Source organism: Helianthus annuus, chromosome 10 (assembly GCF_002127325.2).
Source record: "Helianthus annuus cultivar XRQ/B chromosome 10, HanXRQr2.0-SUNRISE, whole genome shotgun sequence".
Taxonomy (NCBI): Eukaryota; Viridiplantae; Streptophyta; class Magnoliopsida; order Asterales; family Asteraceae; genus Helianthus; species Helianthus annuus.
Window position 1 is genome coordinate 47,570,296 of NC_035442.2, and position 22,404 is coordinate 47,592,699.

Genomic DNA, 22,404 nt, shown 5'->3' on the forward strand with positions numbered 1-22,404 from the left:
CTTTCTAGAGTTAAGGTCTCTCCTTAACTAACATGTGATTAGGGAACGAGACAAGGGAGTGAGGATCCGTCTGGATTATTACGAGCCAAAGCCATCACTATCTCCTGGACCTCCCCCTCTTCCTTTTGCAAGTTCACATCCAACCACGTCAAGGAATGAGGCTGGTCCCAGCAATCCTCCTCCAAATCCCAACCCATATTTGTACACAAGGTCAGATCTAACATCTTTTCCTCTCTTTTCTTCCCAACCAATTGCAACTGGTGCTCCCTTGGGGCACGAGCTGACTTTGGACCAGCTCCTACAATCTCCAGTAGCAAGCCTTCCACCCTCAGCAACAACCACATGGGAACAAGCTTTGTCTGTACTTCCCTTGGCACGGAGTGCCGTTATGAGCACTCCCTTGGGGGTAAACTGCCCAGCTGCACCTGGAAGCCTTCAAGGCTTCAACCTTATGCCCCAGATGATGGCAAGCTTCCCGTGGCAACACTTTATTAGTCAAGTGTTGGCCACCCAAGGGAACAACAATAACAACAACAACACAGGTACAAGAGTGGAAGAAGATCTGGCCAAGCCATATAAACCAAGCAACTTGTCATGCTTCTCTCAGTAAATCGCTGACTATGATTTCCAAACAAGGATCAAAATGCCGTCCCATATCAAAACATATGATGGGACTGAAGATCCTGAGGACCATCTTCAGATCTTTACCAGTGCAGCTAGGATTGAGAAATGGTCAAATGCTGAATGTTGTCTAATGTTCATGCAACCCCTTGTCGGATCAGCCAGGATCTGGTTCAATGATTTACCTGCCCAAAGCATTCGAAGCTTCGATGATCTTAGCAAGGGGTTCCTGGCCAACTTCTCCCAGCAAAGGCGATATGTTAAAGATGCTATCGTAATCTTCCAGATAAAACAAAGGGATAACGAGAGCCTTCGAGAGTTCATAGAAATGTACAAAAAGGAAGTTCTAATGTATGTAGGGGCAGATGAAAAGATGAGAGTAGCCAGTTTCATGAATGCAATTACCTCCAAGTACCTTACCAGGGATTTCAACAAATCCCTGTCAAAAACCTTGGAAGAAGCTCTCGAAAGGGCCAAAGCCCACATCAGAGGAGAGGAGGCTGTAGACATAAAAGAACAAAGAAAAAGGGGATCTAGCTGGCGTGGTAACAGCCCAGCTAGGAAAAGGGGAAACTTTAACTCCTATGACAGACGCCAAAGGGGTTCAGAGCAACGAAGGTCTGAAAGCCGAAACCCTCCAAGCAGAGAGAAGGCCATGAACTTCACACCCCTTACCAAAACCCCTCAAGAAATTCTTGCAACAGAGGAAGTGAAACAAAGCTTCCGACCTCCCAGGCCTCTCCCTAAAAGCAAGAAGAACGAAAATTCCACTCAGTTTTGTGAATTTCATGAAGAGAAAGGCCACCATACTAATGATTGCTTCCAACTCAAAAAGAGGATTGAAGAGGCTGTCAAGTCCGGGGAGCTTGCTCAGTTAGTAAAGGGGGTAAGGGACAAGATGGCCGAAGGAAAAGGTAAGGAAGTTAACATGGTGGATTTTGATGGTAGGGTTCTACACAAACGGCAGCGGTTGGAAGCTTGGGAGCTTCAGTGTGTTTGTTTCCCTCCAAGAGAAAAAGACCCACTCTCAAACCCCCTTGTGGTTGAAGCAACTGTGGGTACACTACAAACAAGCAGAGCATACATAGACACTGGTGCAGCCACTGAAATTATGTTTGAGAAGTTCTTCAATCGTTTAAGCAATGAAGAACGTTCAAGGTTTCAACCCTCAGAAACCTCCATAAAAGGTATTGCTGACATACCCCTTAAGCCTTTAGGGCAACTGACCCTTGATGTCCATTTCAGCGAAGGCCAGAAGGAGAGAGTCCAGCCTCTCACTTTTGTGGTCATCAATATACCTTCAAACTATGACGTGATCATAGGAAGGATGGGGCATTGTTCATTCTATATGGTTGTTTCTGTTGGTCATGGAAGAGTCAAGTTTCCTACCGAGAGAGGGATTGCAACCCTTCAACCTACTCAAGAAGCCTACGTGGTTGAAGGTGAAAGTTCCAAGAACGAACAAGACAAGCAAAGGCTAATCATAAACCCTAAGTATCCTGAGCAAAGGATAAGGGTCAACCCAAGCCTTTCACAAGAAACTCTCTCGAAATGCTGCTAGTACACTATAGTGATGTCTTCGCTTGGTGCCCGGAAGATATGACAGGTATCCCTCGAAGCATTGCTGAACACGAGCTGAAAATACCACCCGATGTCAAGCCTGTTGTCCAAAAGAAGCGAAGTTTAGCACCCGAAAGAAGCTTGGCTGCATGCCAAGAGGTTGAAAAGCTTGTATCAGCTGGGATTCTCCGAGAAGTTAAGTATCAATCCTGGGTTGCAAACCCAGTCATGGTTCGAAAGCCAGATAACTCTTGGAGAATGTGCATAGACTTCAAGGACTTGAACAAGGCTTGTCCCAAAGATTGCTTCCCGTTGCTAGAAATTGATCTCAAGGTCGACTCCCTTACCGGTTACCCTTTCAAGTGTTTCCTTGATGCTTACAAGGGTTACCATCAAATTCTCATGAAGGAAGAAGACGAAGAAAAAACGGCTTACCATACGGACAAAGAAATCTTTTGCTATCAAAAGATGCCTTTTGGCCTCAAGAACGCGGGTGCAACCTACCAACGCCTAGTTGACAAGGCTTTTGCCAATCAAATTGGTAGAAACATTGAGGCATATGTCGACGATTTGGTAATCAAAAGCAAAACAGAATACCAAATGCTTGATGACATCCAAGAGACCTTCAAGAACCTAAGGAAGGACAACATGAAACTCAACCCCGAGAAATGTTCATTTGGGTTTGAAGAAGGAAAGTTTCTGGAGCATATTGTGGGAAAACGAAATATAAAGGCCAATCCAAACAAAGTCAAAGCTGTTCTCGAAACCAAACCACCACGGAGCAAGAAAGAGGTAAAAAGCTTAAATGGGAAGCTTGCAGCCTTAAAGCATTTCACCTCAAAACTGGCTGAAAGATCGCTGCCTTTCTTCAAAACACTCAAAGGATGCTCTGACAAAAAGGATTTCAAGTGGACTGAAGAAGCTGAGGAAGCCTTCAACCAGATGAAGCAACACCTAGCTTCACTCCCAGACATTGCAGCCCTAGAAACGGGAGAAGTGATTTCTGTGTACCTTTCGGTTGTTGAAGAAGCAACAAGTGCGGTCCTCACCATTGAACAAGACAAAGTTCAGGTACCCATTTATTTCTTCAGCAAAACTCTAAAATTGGCAGAAATCAAATATCCTCCCTTGGAGAAACTTGCTCTAGCCCTAGTCCAAACGGCTAGAAGGCTTCGAAGGTATTTCCAAGCACACCCTATACAAGTGGTCACTGACCAACCCATTAAGAGTGTGCTTGAAAAACCAGAAAACTCAGGACGACTAGCCAAATGGGCAGTGGAACTAGGTGAACATAACATCACCTATGTTCCAAGAAAAGCCATCAAAGCCCAATTCTTAGCTGATTTCATTGTAGAAGTCCCGAAGCAAACAATGACTGAAGTAAACAATCACTGAACTAGGTGAACATAACATCACCTATGTTACCGATGGGGCTTCAAGCGTTGAAGGGTCAGGGGCTGGGCTCATTCTGATCAACCCGGAAGGGTTAGAATTCACGTATGCTCTTCGATTTGAATTTCAGACCACCAACAGCGAAGCTGAATATGAAGCGTTGATAGCTGGCTTAAGGTTGGCTAAGGAAATGAAGGTTAAAAAGCTTGAAGTCTTCACCGACTCGTTGCTGGTGTCAAGCCAAGTAAACGACAGTTATGTTGCAAAGGAGCCCAATATGAAGAGATACAAAGAAAAATCCAAAGAACTGATGAACACATTCCGAACGTGTACCACCAAGCAAATTCCCAGGTCTCAAAATAAGAAGGCTGATGCCTTGAGTAAACTCGCATCTCTCACTTTTGCCCACCTCACCAAAAAGGTACTGGTAGAAGTGTTGAAAACTCCATCAATTGAAGAATTAGAAGTTCAAGACGTAATCACCAAAGAAGGCACCAATTGGATGACTCCAATTGAAAAATTCCTTAAAAATGGTGAGTTACCTGCTGATCAAACAGAGGCTGAAAGGGTTAAGGTCAAGTCTAGACATTACGTGTTGCAAGGTGAAATCCTCTACAAAAAGGATTACCTTGCATCCTTGCTGAGATGTGTGGGTCCCGAGCAAAGCCAGTATTTGATCAAAGAGGTTCATGAAGGTATATGCGGAGCTCATTTTGGAGCTAGAACGGTGGTTGCTAAACTAATGAACATTGGGTATTTTTGGCCCTCTATGCACCGAGACACCGTTGAACAACTGAGAAAATGTGATTCCTGCCAAATTCATGCACCAGTCCCAAAGAGCCCAGAGCATGATCTTGTCCCGATAACCTCAGCATGGCCATTTCATAAGTGGGGAATGGACATCGTCGGCCCATTCCCACCAGCCAAAGGTGGAGTGAAGTTCTTACTAGTTGCCGTAGACTACTTCACCAAGTGTCCTGAGCTTAAACCACTTGCAAAAATCACGGGCAAGCAAGTCATTGACTTCGTTTGGGAAAACATCATTTGTCACTATGGATTTCCGGGAGTTCTTATCACCGATAACGGAAAGCAATTCGCTGAAAAGCCTTTCAGCGTTTGGTGCAAAGAATTCAGAATAGCTCAAGTTTTCAGCTCAGTGGCATATCCACAATCAAACGGTCAGGTTGAAAGGATGAATCGAAGCATAGTTGAAGGAATCAAAGCCAGATTGGGAAGGCATGAAAGCAATTGGCTTGAAGAGTTGCCAAGTGTTCTATGGGCCATAAGAACAACCGAAAAAACAAGCCACAAAAGAACACCTTACAGCTTGGTGTTTGGGTCTGAAGCCGTGATTCCAGCTGAAGTAGGAGTTGTAACTCAAAGAACGGTCAACATGGATCCCGAAGCAAACCAAAAAGAGACCATGTTGAACTTACAACTCCTAGAGGAAGCACGAGACCAAGCTGCAATCCAAGAAGCCAAGTACAAACAAGTAATGAAAGCCTATTACAACAAAAGAGTCAAGCACGAACGCTTCAAGCCAGGAGACCTGGTGCTTAGAAACAATGAGGCTAGTAAAAAAGAGAACCAAGGAAAGCTTGGCCCAAAATGGGAGGGGCCATATACAGTCCTTGAGGCACATAAGGATGGATCCTATAAGCTAGCCGACTAAGAAGGTAAAAAGCTTCCAAGACATTGGAATGGAAAAACCCTTAAGAGGTTTCATGTCTGATCAAGAAAGATTGGTTTGTATTTCAAGTTGTATTTCAAGAGTTGTCCTATGATCACATTTTGTATCACAATATCTCTTGAATGAATGAACATATTTTATCAAATTTGTCTTTCTATCCTAGAATCAGGTTGAGAACCTAGCAAAAAACTCCATGGCAAGGGCCATGTAAGGGGATGAGCTCCCGGGCCACATCGCTCAATAGGTTCAAGGGTTGAATGGACCTATATAAGGGGTGAGTTCCTAAATCAATACAACTCCATGAGACTTATAATTAAAAAACAAAGTTGTCTCATAGACGGGTCTGAACAGCCTACACCAAATGTTCCTTAAGCCTTAGAGAATCTATCAAAAAACAGGCTTACGAAATAAAATCAAACTAAGGAAAGTAACAAATAGGATATGTGCTATGTCTTCTTGTTAAAAATACCAAGGCTAAGTGACTGCAGCACTGAACCCTTTAAGATATAGAAAACATAAAGGCAACACAAACCCAACAAAGACAACACAATAATCCAAGGAACAATGCAACAACACAAGTAAAAAAAGTGGCACACAACCCAAAACTTAAAAATACAAACCAAAACATCAAGTCACAAAACTAAAGTAGTAACCGGAAGCCTTGAAAGCTTCAAGCCACATACATTCAAACAGCCAGAAACCTTGAAGGCTTGAAGCCAACCAAGCTGCCTTACTAAAACAGACACAAACACAAAAAATATAACATAAGGCAAGTAGTAGAAACCTAGTAACATAATAAAAGAAGCCTTAAAAGACTTCCAAGTGGCCAAGCAAGTTCAAGCAAACCTTAACGGTTTGTACATATAGATATTGTTCAAATAAGCACCAAGGCTAAACACAACCACAAAACAAAAACCTTAAGGGTTCTCTGCAAAACCTAAAGTGTTTAACAAAGATACATAACATTATTGAAACAAGATGCTAAGAAAGCTACGAATAAACCCCAAAAGCTTTTACTTTGCATCATTTACCACAGGCTTTGATGCACCAGCTTCATCACCCTTAGCTTTCTTAGCTTTTTTCTTCTTCTTCTTACTTTCCTAAACAGCCGTCCCAGAGGCTTCAAGACTTGGATCCTTCGAGCCTTCACCAGCACCAGAAAAAGTATCTTCAATATCCCCCGAGCAGGAACGCTTCTTTGACAAAGATCCAACCACTTCCTTACAGACAGTCTCATCAAGCCCACGTGGCTTCAAGTCCTGCAAAACAGATATGGGCTTGCCAAAACATTTTGAGACCTCACAAACGTATGGATAAGTCAAGCGTTCCATCTCTCGGACTGAGTCCTAAAAAACCTTGAGAGCTTCAGGGCGGAAGAGGGAAAATTTGTCTTGAGAATCACTAGATTGGCAAGCTTTGTAACCGGAAACATAACCCTGATGCCTCCCATGCTCCAAAAGCTTACCATACACACCACCCAGAACACTATTAAACTCAGCTGAATGTAGGAGGTAAGTAACAACCTGTTGAAACCTGTGTTCAATCAGCCATTTTTTATCATCAGAAAGTTGAACCCTCGAAGCCTCCAAGGCTTCCACCTGTTTCTTTAGCTCACCAACCTCCGCCTCATGCCTTTGGGTCAACTCTTCAACCTTCTAAGACAAAGTTTCCCCCTTTTTCACCAAACCTTCATTTTCTTTCTTCAAAGTGCTCACAGTAGCCTTCATCTTGTCCTTTTTCTTCGAAAATTCCTCATACTCATGCATCTTCTTACGAAAACGAGCAACTCCTTGAGGAAGCATTGCAGCGATGTAAAAGTACTTAAAATCATACGAGACAGCATCATGTCATCATCCATCTCAGCAATAGTACCATGAACCAAAGGAGGAGCAATATGGCTCAACACATCCACACAAACAGTAGCATCTTTGAAACTATCACCCAACTTCACACCCCAATCAGGTACATAAACCTGATGTGGGTCAAGACCTTCAGAACCGCTAACACTTTTACCAGATGAACCTGCCACAACAACCCCTCTACCAACAGACTTCTTCCCAGCAATAACCAACTCCTTCTCCTTGTCAACACCTTCATCCAGGGCATGATCCACAGAAACTCCGAAATCATCACTCAAGTCCACATGTTCCGGAGTAGATGGTGGACAAGAAGTATTCAAACGACGATTTGAACGTCGGACAACCTTGGGAACAATAGCCTTCTTAAAACCCTTCACATCAGGCACACCTACATAACCCGAACCCTCGAACCTCTGTTCAGAACCCCTAACCACAACATTTTCACCAGGAGTAGCCTGGACATCCCTAAATGCAACATCTGATGTATCATCACTCTTAATGAATTCCAAAGCAGACATAACTGCAAGAAATGGATAAGCATATCTAAGGGATCATAAAATGCAAGTAAAAGAGGAAAAATAAAAGTGCAAAAACATACCCTGTCCATCCTTCATAAAAACCGGGTCTTGATTCGGTTTATCCCATAACTTACTAATACCCAGTAACACCAACAGTTGCTCGGGAAAAGGACAAACCCTTGAGGGAAATTCCCTGATAATTTCAAGAAAACAAGAATTTATCTCAGAAGCAGAAGGTTCAGGTTCGTTAAGAATGGCCACGGGTCGCCTCCAAACCATTTTGAACGGAAGAATCTCATCCGAGACCCAGAAAACCGATCCTTCCAGGCACCAAGGGTGGTAACATAGATGAAACTAAGCAAATATCGGCTTTCGATGTCTCAAATGTAAACCAATCACCATTCTTTGCCAACCGAAAGAAACGACGGAACGATAACAAAGTAGGGTCAAAACCACATGCTCGACATAAAACCTCGAAATGCAAAACCCTAGCCAAACCCTGTGGGTGTATTTGACCAAAAGACACACGATAATACTCTAACACGTTTAAAAAAAAGAGTGAAAATGGATGACGGAGATTAGAAAATTCAAAGTGTCAACAGTAAAGAGCAATCGAACCAGCGGACACTGATCGATTGAAACATCCATCCACGGAGCAACTGGTTTAAACTTCAGCCCAATTCCCCATTCCATACAAAACGTTTCAACCTCCTCTTGGGTTAAACGCGAATAACTTACGTCTAAATCTTTACGAGCACCCATAAATTACGATTGAAAGAAAGAAAAACGAAAATAGAGAACTAACCTGGACGAAGGGAAGGGAGGATATGAAGAAAACTTGAGAGAAAATGAAGGAACTTTGTGATTATGTCGATAAAAAATGCAAAATAAGGCTAAAATAGGAGTTATGATTACACAGCAATTAATTACACTGCAAAAACCGCCGACCAATAAACTGACACACATCAATCAAATCAGTTGTCAGATTTGAAATTCAAAAAATTCTCAATTGTCCTCAACCCTTCAAGCCTTCAAGCCTTGAAGCCTTTGAGCAATGCAAATAAATATGTAAAAGTCAGAAGTCTTTGAACTCATTTCCCAAAAACCTCTGACTTGGGGGGCTGATGACGGGGGTAGCCCAAGACCGAATAAAATGACTTAAACATATAAACGCTTAAAAGGTTAAAAGGTTCAAAGGTTAAAAACCTGGGAGCTAGGATAAAGCAGCATGTGAACAGTAATCAGTCATGTCTCTGATTACTTCAACAACTCTCCTAGCCGCAAAAGTAAGACGAGTCCACAGAACACAGTCTTTTACCCGCAGGTCAAAAGGCTTCAACCTCCAAAAGGGGAAGTCCCCCACTGCAAACATACTTCACTAGTCAATGGTTTCTTCTTTGGGAGATGACCTTCTCTATATATATGACACTTCATTTAGTGTGAAAAACATTCTGGATCAGCCCTGATTCCATTGGGATCTCTGGTCATAACTCTCGAGTACTTGTTCCATGCAAGTCACTCTCCATCACATTCAACACACACATTCTCTTTGCTCCCACATCCGAAACTGAACACATTTCAGTGGAGGATCTCGAGCAAACAACAAAAACAAACTAGTGAACCTCTCTCCACGTCTAGCAAACGTGGGGGGACTCCATGACCTGCGTTAGGCAAAATCAAACCCTTCAACCCTTTTGCCTAACCAGCACAGCTACTACTATCGGTCTAGTATTTGTTGCATCAACAGTAAGTATTGTATTTTGTTTATGTTCCTTACTTCTTTAGTTCTTTTAAGTATGCTACAAATTGACCAGACCTTTTACTTGATTATGTTGCAGACGTATTTGCTGTTGGTTGTCATTATCCTAGTGTTTTGTCAATTGTTCTTACCCAGAGTTATTCTCAATGTATGATATTTTGATAGCTTGATTTTTAGCCTCACACTTACTATAGTTTACTCCTCGAACTGTTAAACTTTTTATAGCCTCATTAAATTATACTTTGGTTTAAACAATTTGTTATACTGTTTGTAATATGATTTTTGGAAAGGAGATAGGGGCCTGAAATATTTAGTTCGCTTGAGGCCTCCATATTGATTGAGCCGGCCCTGCCCATAAGTAGGGTTGAGAGTTTAAAGCCATACCTGACATTGAATTTGTGCATTGCTTTCATAAGAATAATTTGGATCAATGAACATTTATCTTTAAAATGTGAGCCATGAATATAATACGAAAATGTTTTAACAATGTTATGGTGCTTGTACGTGCCAACAATACACATATATATCATCCCAATGATTTATGATGCATTTATTACATGAAAAGTTTTAGACATTTAATTCTCAATCAAAATCAAACGTCTATTTGAGCCAAGCTAGTGGCACTTTGTTAGGTTGGTTAGCCTATTGAAAAGTAGGTAGTGTTCGATTTTGTATTGAGTTAAACAAATGGACATAACAAATAATAGTTCATGTAATGTAATGAATGATAAATTAGGGTGGAGGGAGTAGTTACTATTTGGGGAGTGTTAACAGGGAGGCGTCGGAAGAAATTGCGGGGAAAGAGTAGGTTCACCTTAATTTCGAGGATGAAGTCTCTCGTACATTGGAATTTGGGGCCTGTCTGGGGATAGATGTGGATGGATTTGAGAATCACGTAAAAAAATTGGTGCGTAGGGAGATGGAGATTAACCGGGATCAATGAATTTTATCCCAATCAATATTAATGGGGGTTCGGTGTCGGTTTGGGATCCGGATGGAATTGGTTGTTTTTTGATTCTGTAGGGCTGATGTAGTTGTCTTTATGTTTCTGTCGTTTTTTGTTTTTTCCTGTTTTGTTTCCTAGTTCATAGCAGGCTCTTTATATATATATATATATATATATATATATATATATATATATATATATATATATATATATATATATATATATATATAAAGTGATTTGCCATTAAAAAAAACAAATAATAGGTCATGTAATGTAATGAATGATAAATTAGGGTGGAGGGGGTAGTTACTATTTGGATAGTGTTTAACTTATTTTCTAATCAATAATGTCATGTCAAGTCCTTACTCTACTTCTCATTTTGCACTCAATCACTAGCAATTGTCAAACATATGTAGAGTGGTAAACAATTAAAAACAATATGATTGGTTGAAAAAGGGTAGGTCCCACCATTAACCCCCTCTCTCTCCTCCATCACTTCTCTTCCCACATCGGTGAATACTCACCACCACAACCTCTCCCCGCTCACCGATTAAAGGCCTGTGACACCTTCCCGCACGGTAAAACCTCTCCCCGCAACCACTCCCTCCACCCTTATTTTGTAATGTTAAAAATATAATATTATAACTATTACATTATAACTATTATAATCATAACTTTATAACTATTACATTTACGAAAACGGATGAAAAATGTTTTATTATTATTATTTTTTTTTTTTTTTGCTTTTTTTACTTTTTTGCCCTTTTGTCTTTTCCTTTCTTTATTTTTATAGTTTTACTGTTTTTTTTCCTTTTTAACTTTTTTTGCCTTTTGTCTTCTTTCTTTCTTTTATTTTTATTGCATGAACAGTGGTTGTCACCTACATGACAGGAATTGATTGCTTTTAGTTTTTTTCCCTACTTCATTTTTTTTCATTTGTCTTTCTTTTTATCTTTTTGAGTTTTTTTATAGTTTTGTATTCTTTTTTACCTTTGTGATTTTTTTATCTTTTACTTTTTATTTATAGTTTTGTATTCTTTTACCTCTTAACTTTCAGCGTTGACATATACAACCCTTTAACTTTATAAATACTTGTAATCAACTATTACGTGTTTATTTTTATTTACATGTTGGTATAAATTAAAATTGATTTGCGTTATTTTGCGTTTAGACTTAAGTTTTTCGCGGAAATGAGTTGTGTCAAATGTGTTCTCATCCGTATAATTATGTACGTTTTCAGTTAGTCTATATTTTAACGTAATTTTTTGGAAAATGAGTCGGGTCAAATATAATACACTTTCGCGCTTATTTTTATTTACATTTTCAATTTCTCTACGTTTTGACGTAAATTTTGTTCGGAAACGAGTACAGTAAAATATAATACGTTTTCATTAGACAGTATAAATTCGAGTCACTTTGCGTTTTGACATCGCCGCAACGCGCCGTAACTATTTTCTGACGTGCTTATTTTATTGCACGTGTCAGTATAAATTCAAGTTGGTTTATCTTTCGATGTAATTTTTTTTTCAGAATATGTAAAGTCAAATATAACACGTTTCTATGCTTATTTTTATGTATTTTTTTTCCTTTCTTGATTTTTTTCCTAGACTCTATTATTTCTATTTCTATACTTTTCTTTATGTTTAGTGTTTTAGTTTTATGTTCCTTTTTTATTTATGTTGTATTTAAGATAACGTTTAAGTTTTCATTTACAATTAATATAAAATCAACCCATCTTGCTGTCTAATTTAAATTTATTTTTATGGTTTTCGATCGATTTAAAAAATGTGTCAACATTCTTTTGAGTTTATTTCTTTCAGTTGGCTGTTATATTCAACCAGAAGAGATATTGAACGAAACCTCACAGCGTAGTGCGGTAATCTCACTGGTTTCTAACACTTTAGAAAATACTAAGTGGCTAAATGTTGATGTTACGACAACTTTAATTTATTATACAAAAAACAGTCTTTGAATACGAAGAAATAAAGTAAATGGATTTGGATGTATTAAGTGGGACCATTCATACAAAAAAACAGTCTTTGAATACTAAGAAATTTATTAAATGGATTTGGATGTATTAAGTGGGACCATTTTATATGAAGATATTTGTCCTACACTGGTGGGCCTGAGAGTGAGTCACAATTTCAGCCTTTCAATTTCAATTTAAGGCCTATGACCCAAACTAAATAAATATTATATTCTATTCTATGATAAGCTCGCTTTGTTTTAGCTGTATAAAGATACAAAGAGACACGTCACATATAGGCATGGTTGTAAAAATCCTGATTAGTCTCTGATTAATCACTAATCAAAGGTTAACCGATTAATGGCTGATTAATCGTTAGGCAGTTAGTGGTGGTCCTATTCTTGGCAAATTTTGGCTAGAACTCGGCCAAATTTCGATCAAACTATATAAATTTCTTCCAATTACTTAACAAAATGGGTCAATAAGGGGTTAAAACATGTCTACTTTGAAAAACTCATATAAAATTGTGTGTGTATATACAACTAAAAATTACATATAAAAAAACTTTTTCTATGTTTTATTATTATTCTTTTAAAAGTTAGACCATAAAACACATAATCTTATATCTTTAACTTGAGTTCAGTAATGTCATGGCTTTTTGTTAGAAGAATTAAGTTGGTAGGTTACAATATATGCGGTACGTAATAATAATTTTGCGTAATACATGATGCGTAATTACAAAAAAAAATGTGGTGTATAATTTTTTATAGACATTTTTGCAATTTGTCTCAAATAAACGTGTCATCTTTTGGTGACTTTCTACTTAAATAACCATATATTTAGGACCCACCCCGTGTGTGTGTGAAGAATAATGAAAAATGTAGCTATATAAATATGAAAACTACAAATCCTTACAATTACAAGGTTATATGATATTTAACTGTAAAAAATGTTGTGAAAAAACATATATGTAACTTATCAACCTATCTTCAAATTGTTAATCTTCCTTTGATTTTGCCCGACTGTTCCTCTAATATACGAAATATGGTGTATTTTGGGATTATTTTGTTCGAGCAAAAGAGTTTAGAAGATTTGTTAATGGTCATGACAGTTTCTAAAAACATAAAAAAAAAAAAAAAAAAAAAAAAGTTATTTCCTCGATATACCCTTAACCCTTCCAATTAAAATCACTATAGCATTCACATCCCATTCTTTCAATTTATTCATATCCTATTCTTTATCCTTATTCAAGTAATTTAAGTCAAAATTATTATGCTATAAATTTATCTTTTATTTTTTGAAACCCTAGCTCCCATATCTTTATCCATAAAATTATAAGGTTTTGCTTTAATTTTTCTTGATATAAGAACTCATTTATAGTTTTCCTTTAAAAAATATACGTGAATAAGATATAAGAATACAAATGAGATGGAGTGATATTTTTATATAGTTTTCTTGAATTTTATGATTTAAATGAGTATAATAGAAAAAAAAAAAAAAAAAAAAAAAAAAAAAAAAAAAAAACCATATCTTTCTCGTTGGTCCAGCTCTCCTCCCTAGGAGCTTAATAATCGTAGTTTATCTTGAAAGTTATATCATATGACCTAATGAGAAAGTAATTGCTAGTGCAAAACGTATACATTTGATTTGAAGGTAATACGAATACTATTTTAATATAAAGTTGTAAACTAGGCAGTGACGGATCTAAAAACTTTTTTTACTGGGTTTCTTTTGGTAAATACTTACTAATTCTCACTATTTTTTTCCATAACTTTTAAACTGAATGGGTTCCTGGGAACCCATAAAAATGGCCTAAAGCCGCCCTGAAACTAGGTTAAGGTTTATACTATAAGCTTTGAATCTTGATGCGTAATCCCCTAAGATTCTAGTAAATGTAAAATATATGTGCATCTTACAATTTATCAACATCATCAAAGTTATAGTATATGTACTAGTTTAAGAACCCGCGAGTTTCGCAGGTGGCTTAACACAAACATATAATATCTACTAGCATTGAGATGAACTTTGTAATGAAAGGAATTTTCAATATAAACGTATAAAAATGATACTGAAATTAAAAAGTATAGATAAATGAGTACATGAAACAAACCTATGATCACGTAGGAGATGTTGTATCTTAGTCTCCTTCCCGATTTAAGAGCGGATGGCCATAACACTGCCACCACCGCCATAACACAACCTTCTTACCCGTTGCCGTCTCCGAACACAACACCGCCATCACAAAAACCACCACTGCCACCGTCACCGCCACCACAACAAAACCACCTAACCGACAAAGGCGATTCTAGGGTTCCGATGACGACATCAAGGTTTTAGGTCCCGTTCAAATCCAGATATCTTCGGTTCAGATCACAAGCGCGAGTCATATTTATGAGTAAGCCATCGGTAGTCGTTTTAGTTTGTTGGCGTTTAATTAAAGTTCCGTTTCTATTTAACAATCGGGACCTCCTATTACCGCTTCATTTTATTATTAGCAATTGGGGATCTCATGATTTAAAGGGGGGAAGCAAAGAATGAATGTGAAATGGATCAAGAGAGAGGAGTTGATTTTTTACAGTGAAATATAGAAAGTGAAGGAGATGATTATGTGATGTTGGCGCGGCAGCAGTGTTGTGATGGTCGTTATGTAGAGAGATGGATCTATGATGGTGGTTTGCGGTGGTGGTTGAATAGAGAAAGAATGCTGGTGTAATAAATGAGGATTAGTGTATTACCCAGAAAATGACGAAAAAAAAACAAAACTAAAAAGATCAAAGTGCAAAATCAAAAGCAGGGACCAGGAGGCAAAGCCGATGGGAAACCACACCGACTTTGTCTTTTAAGATAGTATAGAATATATAAAAAAATATATGTAAAAAAGAACTAAAATATTTTAAGATTTAAAAAGAAAAAATGTTGATATTGCACCCTTACTAAGAACATCTAGAAAGGATATAGACAAAAATGGATCTAGTCATAACTGCTAAGCCAACTTGTTTAGGCCTGGTCCTTTGAAAAACAAAGCTTGTTAAAGCATTAAGTCCCGATATAATCTCAGTCAACTACATATCAAACGCCTTAACAAAGCAAAAGGCCAACTTCTCAGAGCTAAGATATTACAAAAAATAAGTTGCGTGTCACATGGAGCAAGAGAATCCCCCTAGCACGGTCACGAGGCGCCTAGGAGCAGTAAGACATATCCATTAATCTGCAAAATGCAACATATTAAAGTGTTATTAAAATGCCACTTTAGTGAAAGTTGGAGAGCCAAAAAAATGTACGCTTACATTGGAAGAGAAAGGTTGTACAGAAGTTGTGACCATCTGCAATAACAAAAGGTGTCAATATTTTCTGTTAATTATAACACGGCCCAAAAAGATAATTTTTAAAACGTAATATCGAACCGTTATCGTGTAGACAATGCACCAAACTATGGTTGCTTGTTGGTTGCTTTTGGTCTCACAATATACGCCCTCCCAAATTTAACGATTCGCCTAGCGGTACTACTACTTGAAATCCATTGGAAACATTAATCAAAGACTTTCGCAACAATCCTTTGAATACGAAACATTCAAACACCATCATTAGTTGTACTACTACTTGAATACGCAACACAATAAAGCACGGGATAAGCTCGGTACCAACCGGTACCGAAAATCCCAAAAAATGGGTACCAGTACGGAGCGGAGCGTTATATGGTAAATACCGGTACTGAACCAATACCGAAAACGTAAAATGTCATTACCGAAAATCGAGTCGGCTCTGAAAATTCGGTACCGGTTCCGAACCGGTACCATTTGCCCATTCGTAATAATAGCTTTTTCCTTCACATATAAATTGCTCAGTTTTGAAGTAAAAAACTTAGATATAACCTACAAAGAATGATTAAACTCAGCAAGTTATTACATATGGTTCAACGAATGTAATCGGCTACATCTGGTTCATTTGCTCTCGTACCCGCATAATCAAATTCATGAAAGTGTATTAGTTCTCATTACAAAGCTCGTACCCTGCATAATCAAATTCATGAAAGTGTATTAGTTCTCATTACAAAGCAACAAACTACTGTACTGGATAACTGCATAAACTTACCATTTTTTATTGTTTAGATGAATGCTTAAGTGGTATTTGTAGCTTACCAATAGCTTTTGGTCTGCCGTTATTAACCCATGAGGTACTGCCAGTTTTTACATATGTTGTAAGAGCAGCGTCAAATCGTTTCGGGTCAAATCTCATAGATATAAGTATGTGCTGGATTAATATGACGCGTTTTTGGTTTAATCTTGTCTGAATCACTAATGATATTGTGGGGAACTATTGTAGTAGTTTGCATTATTCAGCCGTATGAATTATTTTAGTGCAAAAGTCGATCTTACTAAAGCTGACCATGAATTTCGCATATACCATCAGCCATTTAAATGTGCAAGTGGCTCAGACCTTCAACGGTTCTTCAAAACCAAATAAACACCTAGCAAGAAAGGCTAACTTGCTTACATCTGACATATCAAGTGGATTAAGCTAAAAGCTTGAAATAAAAAGTAAACATGTCAAATGGGTCAAACAGACCGGAAGCCATAAAAAGTGTCGTTCAAATTCTCATAGACTGAGAAAGATTTTGTAAGTTATATTTTGCATATTATAAATTTGGATTTCAAAGAAATGGATAAAAAGAGTGATTGTAGGTTGGCCAAACACGTTCTGACCCGCACTTAATAAATTTTAATTATAAATTATATTTTGTTAAGTTATATTTTGCATATTATAAATTTTAGATTTCAAAGAAATGGAGTGATTGTAGGTTGGCCTAACACGTTCTGGCCCGCACTTGATAATTAACCGTTTTGACTCATTACTAAACCAACCATTCAGTCACCTTCACCAAATAGGCTAAATAAGATAATTTCTTGTAAAAAAACTTTGTTGTTTAGGTTGTGTGATACCCAAAACCGCTAACTACCCATGTGTTGGCACTAATAGAGGCTGGAACTGAAGACGAACAAATAAGAAATGTCCATCAGTCAACGTAATTTAAGTAGGCGGGCAATAGATGGGTATGAGTTTAATGATAGGATGTAGTGGTAACATGAATGAGATGGATTTCTAAACCCAGATCCAACACCATCCCTTAAGTTCATAGTGTGGGTCGGGTCGGGCCGACCCACAAACAGTCTCTTTCTTTTTTTAAATTCCGTTTATATAACTACCATGAAAAAACAGAATAACTACAGTATTACAGAAATAAACCTCAGAGTAAAGTGCACAGATGGTCCATGTGGTTTATCAAAAATTTAGATTTGGTCCCTACATTTCCAAAAGTACATGGATGGTCCCTATGGTTTGCACTTTGTAACGCATTTAGTCCCCAACCAACAAATCTAAAGGTTTTAGCAGGTCCAAGTTAGGGACTAAATGCGTTACAAAGTGCAAACCACAGAGACCATCTATGTACTTTTACAAAAAGGTGGGGACTAAATGCGTTACAAAGTACAAACCACAAAGACCATACGTGTACTTTTGAAAAGCTATGGACCAAATCCAAAATTTTAATAAATCATGCGGGCTATTCGTGTACTTTTTATGCACTTTGAATGACTTCAGGTGATTTTCAATTCATTTCATTCATTTTTGTTTTAGCTAAAAATAATATTTTTTACCCAAATTGAGGTCAAAACAATCACCTCTATCTTCTTGTTTTGACAAACAATGCATGTGACATACGATGTAAATGTGCTAATAAAAAAACACACACGCAGTGGGAGGGAGAGTTAGAGAAAGGACCTTGGACAGTGCAAACAGTTGAGAGTGCATGCCAGATGATCATGGTTGAATTTGGCCCAAGTCGTTCCAATAGAGAAACAAAACACCAGAATGCTTCTGATTCATCCTTCAAATAATATTGGAGACAGTAGATCACTCATGCGGTCATGCCTTAACAAAATTATGATATTTATTAGCAAAAAGATTGGGTATATCTACTGGGAGTGAAAGCATATGCTTTTACATAGGAACCAACATATCTAAAACATAAGCAGAGTAAATCAGTTGAACAAAAAACTTTAAAAAGTAAATCAAAATAGTAAAGACCGATATCAGCTATTTACTTATCAACGGGTAGGTCAAATTGGGTTACCTTTTTACAATCTTTATATCTCAAACAACGCCTTAGAAGCTCCTAAGTCAACCTGGCAAAAGCACAATAAGCTTTACCAGTTATAGCTAGCTGAAAGAAGATTTATGGTGAATTTATTAAGTCCTTCCATTTAACCTGCCACACAATGAAGATGACTTAAACCAGAAACAATGCTAAATTAGGAATAGGTCTCATCAAAACTGTATTAATTACAATTGTTCTTGTATCCTCAGGCATGCCATCTAATATATTGTGTAGAGATTGATATATGAACATGATATAAAGTTAAAGAGAGGATGTTCCAGTTTGATGTATTAATGGACCATAAGCTTCTATCATCGAGTAAAAAATCTAAAAGGCTCAGATCTGACATGGCTGCAACATAAGTTGCCACGCCAAATGTCAGAGCAACATCACAACCGTAAAGGTGTATAAACAAACAACTTCTAGGTTCTTTATACATTGTACAGTAAAATTTTGAACAAAATTAAATTAAATCTCATGAACCACGTATCTTTTGACAACACGATACTCGCCTTACTCCTTACGGAAGAAGTAAAGCTTACCCATGACATGAAGTATTACAGGTCAATGTAAACCAAAAGCACACAGAAGTAAGCCCAGAACCCCTAATATTATTTTAAAATCCCATATACATCACATATTTTGATATATGCATACATACATAACAAAAAGGTAAGCATTATATGATGTATAAACTATAAACAAACGTACCCTTGAAATTAATCATGGGAATCTGCAATTTTTAGCCAAAAAAATCAATTGAAAGCCACCATTGCTGCAAACAGAAACCATGAACCAAACAAAGGTAAATACCGTTAGGGCTCTACAAAAAAAGAACGAACACGTAACCAAAGAATAATGGGCAACGAACCAATGAAATCCTGAATGATGAAGCGAAGAAAGACGTAAACCCTCTCTTTAGGCTATGATCCCAGCTCTAAGCTGGCCGAGATATCATCGTCGACGGAACTGTAGGGAGCAGAGATGTTCCAGATCTCTGTCTCTAATCTCAATGGTGATGAAGTTGCAGAACAAAAATCCGAAGAAAGACACCTAGTTGGCAACAAATTTGTTTATCTCTTTCCTAAGATATACACACGTGGAGTGAAAGCAAGTAGAATGCGGCAAAGTATTTAGATAACACGTAGCAAACTCGACCTTACAGTTTTGATGTTTTTATGGTTCAGCCCAGTTTAGAACTTGTAACCAGTCGGGTAGACCATTACACCATGTTTGAGTGTTCCTTCCATATCGAGTTCCTCCTCATTCGTATGAATTCTGAACTCATAGTTTTGTTATGTTAAGTTATGTTAGTGGGTCAAATCAACCGACCCGTATTGAAAAGAAATCGATTCCAACACAAATCCCTTACCAATCTAGTCACATCTAATATCTAGTCTTTATGTCCTAAAGTAACAATGTTTACATCTAATAATCCATTCCAGGCTTAAAGCCAAAAGTAGATTCCTTACGATGCGTGAGTACCATAAAGATAAAGAAAAAGCCGAAAACCGTACCTCCAAGTGAACATTTTGGTTTGGTTACTGGTGCTCGACTGAATTTGAGAGACCGCTTCTTCCCCTCTTGCCTTACTTCGACAAACCATGTATACAGTTGCTCCTCTGGTATCATATTCAAAACAATAAAAAAAATGAAACATTTGAGAATCCATGCAAAATACTGTCTGTCCAAGAAAATTAATCGAACATTAGACTCTCAAATTCAAACATAATACTCTCTTGTCAGTGTTATTAAAAATCCTTTTTTGTCAATTATAGATTATTAAGAAAAATTACAACTTTTTAATAAGATAAAATACCTCGATGCAAGACCTTACACAGTGGCATAACTGATTCCAGAATTAGCTCCGGTAACTATGCAATTCTTTCCATCTATTCGTCTAACCATATCTTCTGGATTAAAATTCATCTAGCCAATTCTTTCCATCTACATCAACAAATATCCCCTTATTCTAAGAATTTGATATCTCACATATCAAAGTACAATACCTAAAATGAGCAGCTAGATCGATACTATTCAACTTCAATCTCTTTCACACATGCATGTATGCTAGTAATTTCTCAAAAATCCGCATATCATCAATTAGAGGATAAGGCATATCAAACTTAACTAACATATCTCTTAAAAAATATATGATAAGATGATGGTTTGACATAAAAAAATGTGTAAACTCACCTGATCCTTTAGCGCTTCTTCAAAACGAAGTTGTGTGGTAGAAAGAAAAAACATCACCAAGTGAAATTCTTCCATTCGAAAAAAATGAAATTAGGACATTTATCTGAACAAAACGCACATCAATTGGGGAAAATACAGAAATTAATTCATGTATCTGATCAAATCACGCAAATATTAGATTTAAATAAAGAAATTAGGTCATGTATTTGGTTAATGCTCTGACTCGCCATGGAGAAATAACGAAGTAATTGTCGTACCTGTGACTTCAAGAAGATAGCCATGGATGCTCTGGCTAGCCATGGATGCAGATTAGATTTGTTAACGAATCAATTTTGAGAACCCTTTTGAAGGTGTGAGAACCTTAATTTCGGTTTGTGAATTCTGGCCAGATCTGCACCACCGCTACCCCACGTTTCCTTCATCGATTATGATTGCCAGTGTTCAGTAGAAGATGGTGATGGATTGGAGGATAAGATGAATCATAGAATAAGATGAATAGTGTTGGAGAAGTTTTTTTTAAGAAACGATTTCAAAATCGGATCTGTCTTGAAATAAGAAGAAGAAAGATAATGAGGAGAGAGGGTAAATGATTTTGCCGCCCATGTACCAATTATCTCCTCAAAGAGAGATGCCACATCAAATAAAAATGGTTTAAGAAAAGGACATGTGGCATTAAGTGTATTTTTTTAGTATAATAGGTAGATATGGTTATGTAACCATGAGATGATGATTACACATCGATAAGCTTCTCCTTCATGTGGTGCAACAAAATTTACATTAACCTGCTGCTTCCGTATCATCATTAGGGTACAGGGTATAGTAGCGGGGACTTCAAGGTCATCGATCGGTGACTATATCGAGTGAAGGAGAGTGTTTGGTGAGTTGGAGAGAGAGTGGAAATCGGTGAGTGTTTACCGAAAATGAGGGAGAGAGAGTGATTGAGAAAATGGTGGGTCCCAACCCCTTTTAACCAATCACAATTTTTTTATTTTTTAACCTACTCAAACACCCTAGAGTGATTGACCATACCCCCTGATTGAGTGCAAAATGGGGAGTGGAATGGGGAATTGACATGGCATAATATTATTGGATAAGATTTCACTCAAACACCCTAGGGTGATTGACCATACCATCCACCCTTAGTTAACCACCTTCAGCTAGGACCTACGGGTGTTCAAAATATGAAATCGGTGAGAGGTAGAATGTATTTGGCTCACTTAAAAAACATTAAGAGGCAGCCTACGAAGTATGAATTGGTCAGAGGTAGAGTGTTTCTTGTTCAATTAAGAAAACACCTATTAAGGTATCATGGAGCCTCTTAGTGGGTAAGTTTTAGAAAACATGTTGACCCATTAAGAGGTTGCCGCTTAATCGGTCAGACCTCTTAATGGCTCAGCATAAGGTGGCCAAACAACTCGAATCGAGTTTATTCAAATTTTGAAGTTGGATTCTAATTAACTAATTCGAGTTGATTCCAACTAAATAACAGTCGAAAAAATCAAATTAAAAAAAGTGAAGTCTAAATTCGAATTCGAATTGATTTGAATTAATTAAAAAAACATATGTTTCATTTTAAAAGCATATAATCTATATCTATACTATATAATAAAAGAAATTATTTGAGAAAAATCTTATGGATAATTATTATTTAGTTTAATCTCTTATGTATAATTATTATTTAGTTTAATCTCTTCTAATTAATTATAGAAAAATCTCTTACTAAATATTATTAATTTAAGATAT

At 37.4% G+C, this 22,404-nt stretch overlaps 1 protein-coding gene across 1 annotated transcript; it reads left to right on the forward strand.

The window, feature by feature from the left end:
• The first annotated feature begins 643 nt into the window (after positions 1 to 643).
• On the forward strand, positions 644 to 2,182 carry LOC110882185. Its single transcript, XM_022130267.1, has one exon. The coding sequence runs from the start codon at positions 644 to 646 to the stop codon at positions 2,180 to 2,182; it is 1,539 nt and encodes a 512-aa protein (XP_021985959.1).
• Positions 2,183 to 22,404: the final 20,222 nt, after the last annotated feature.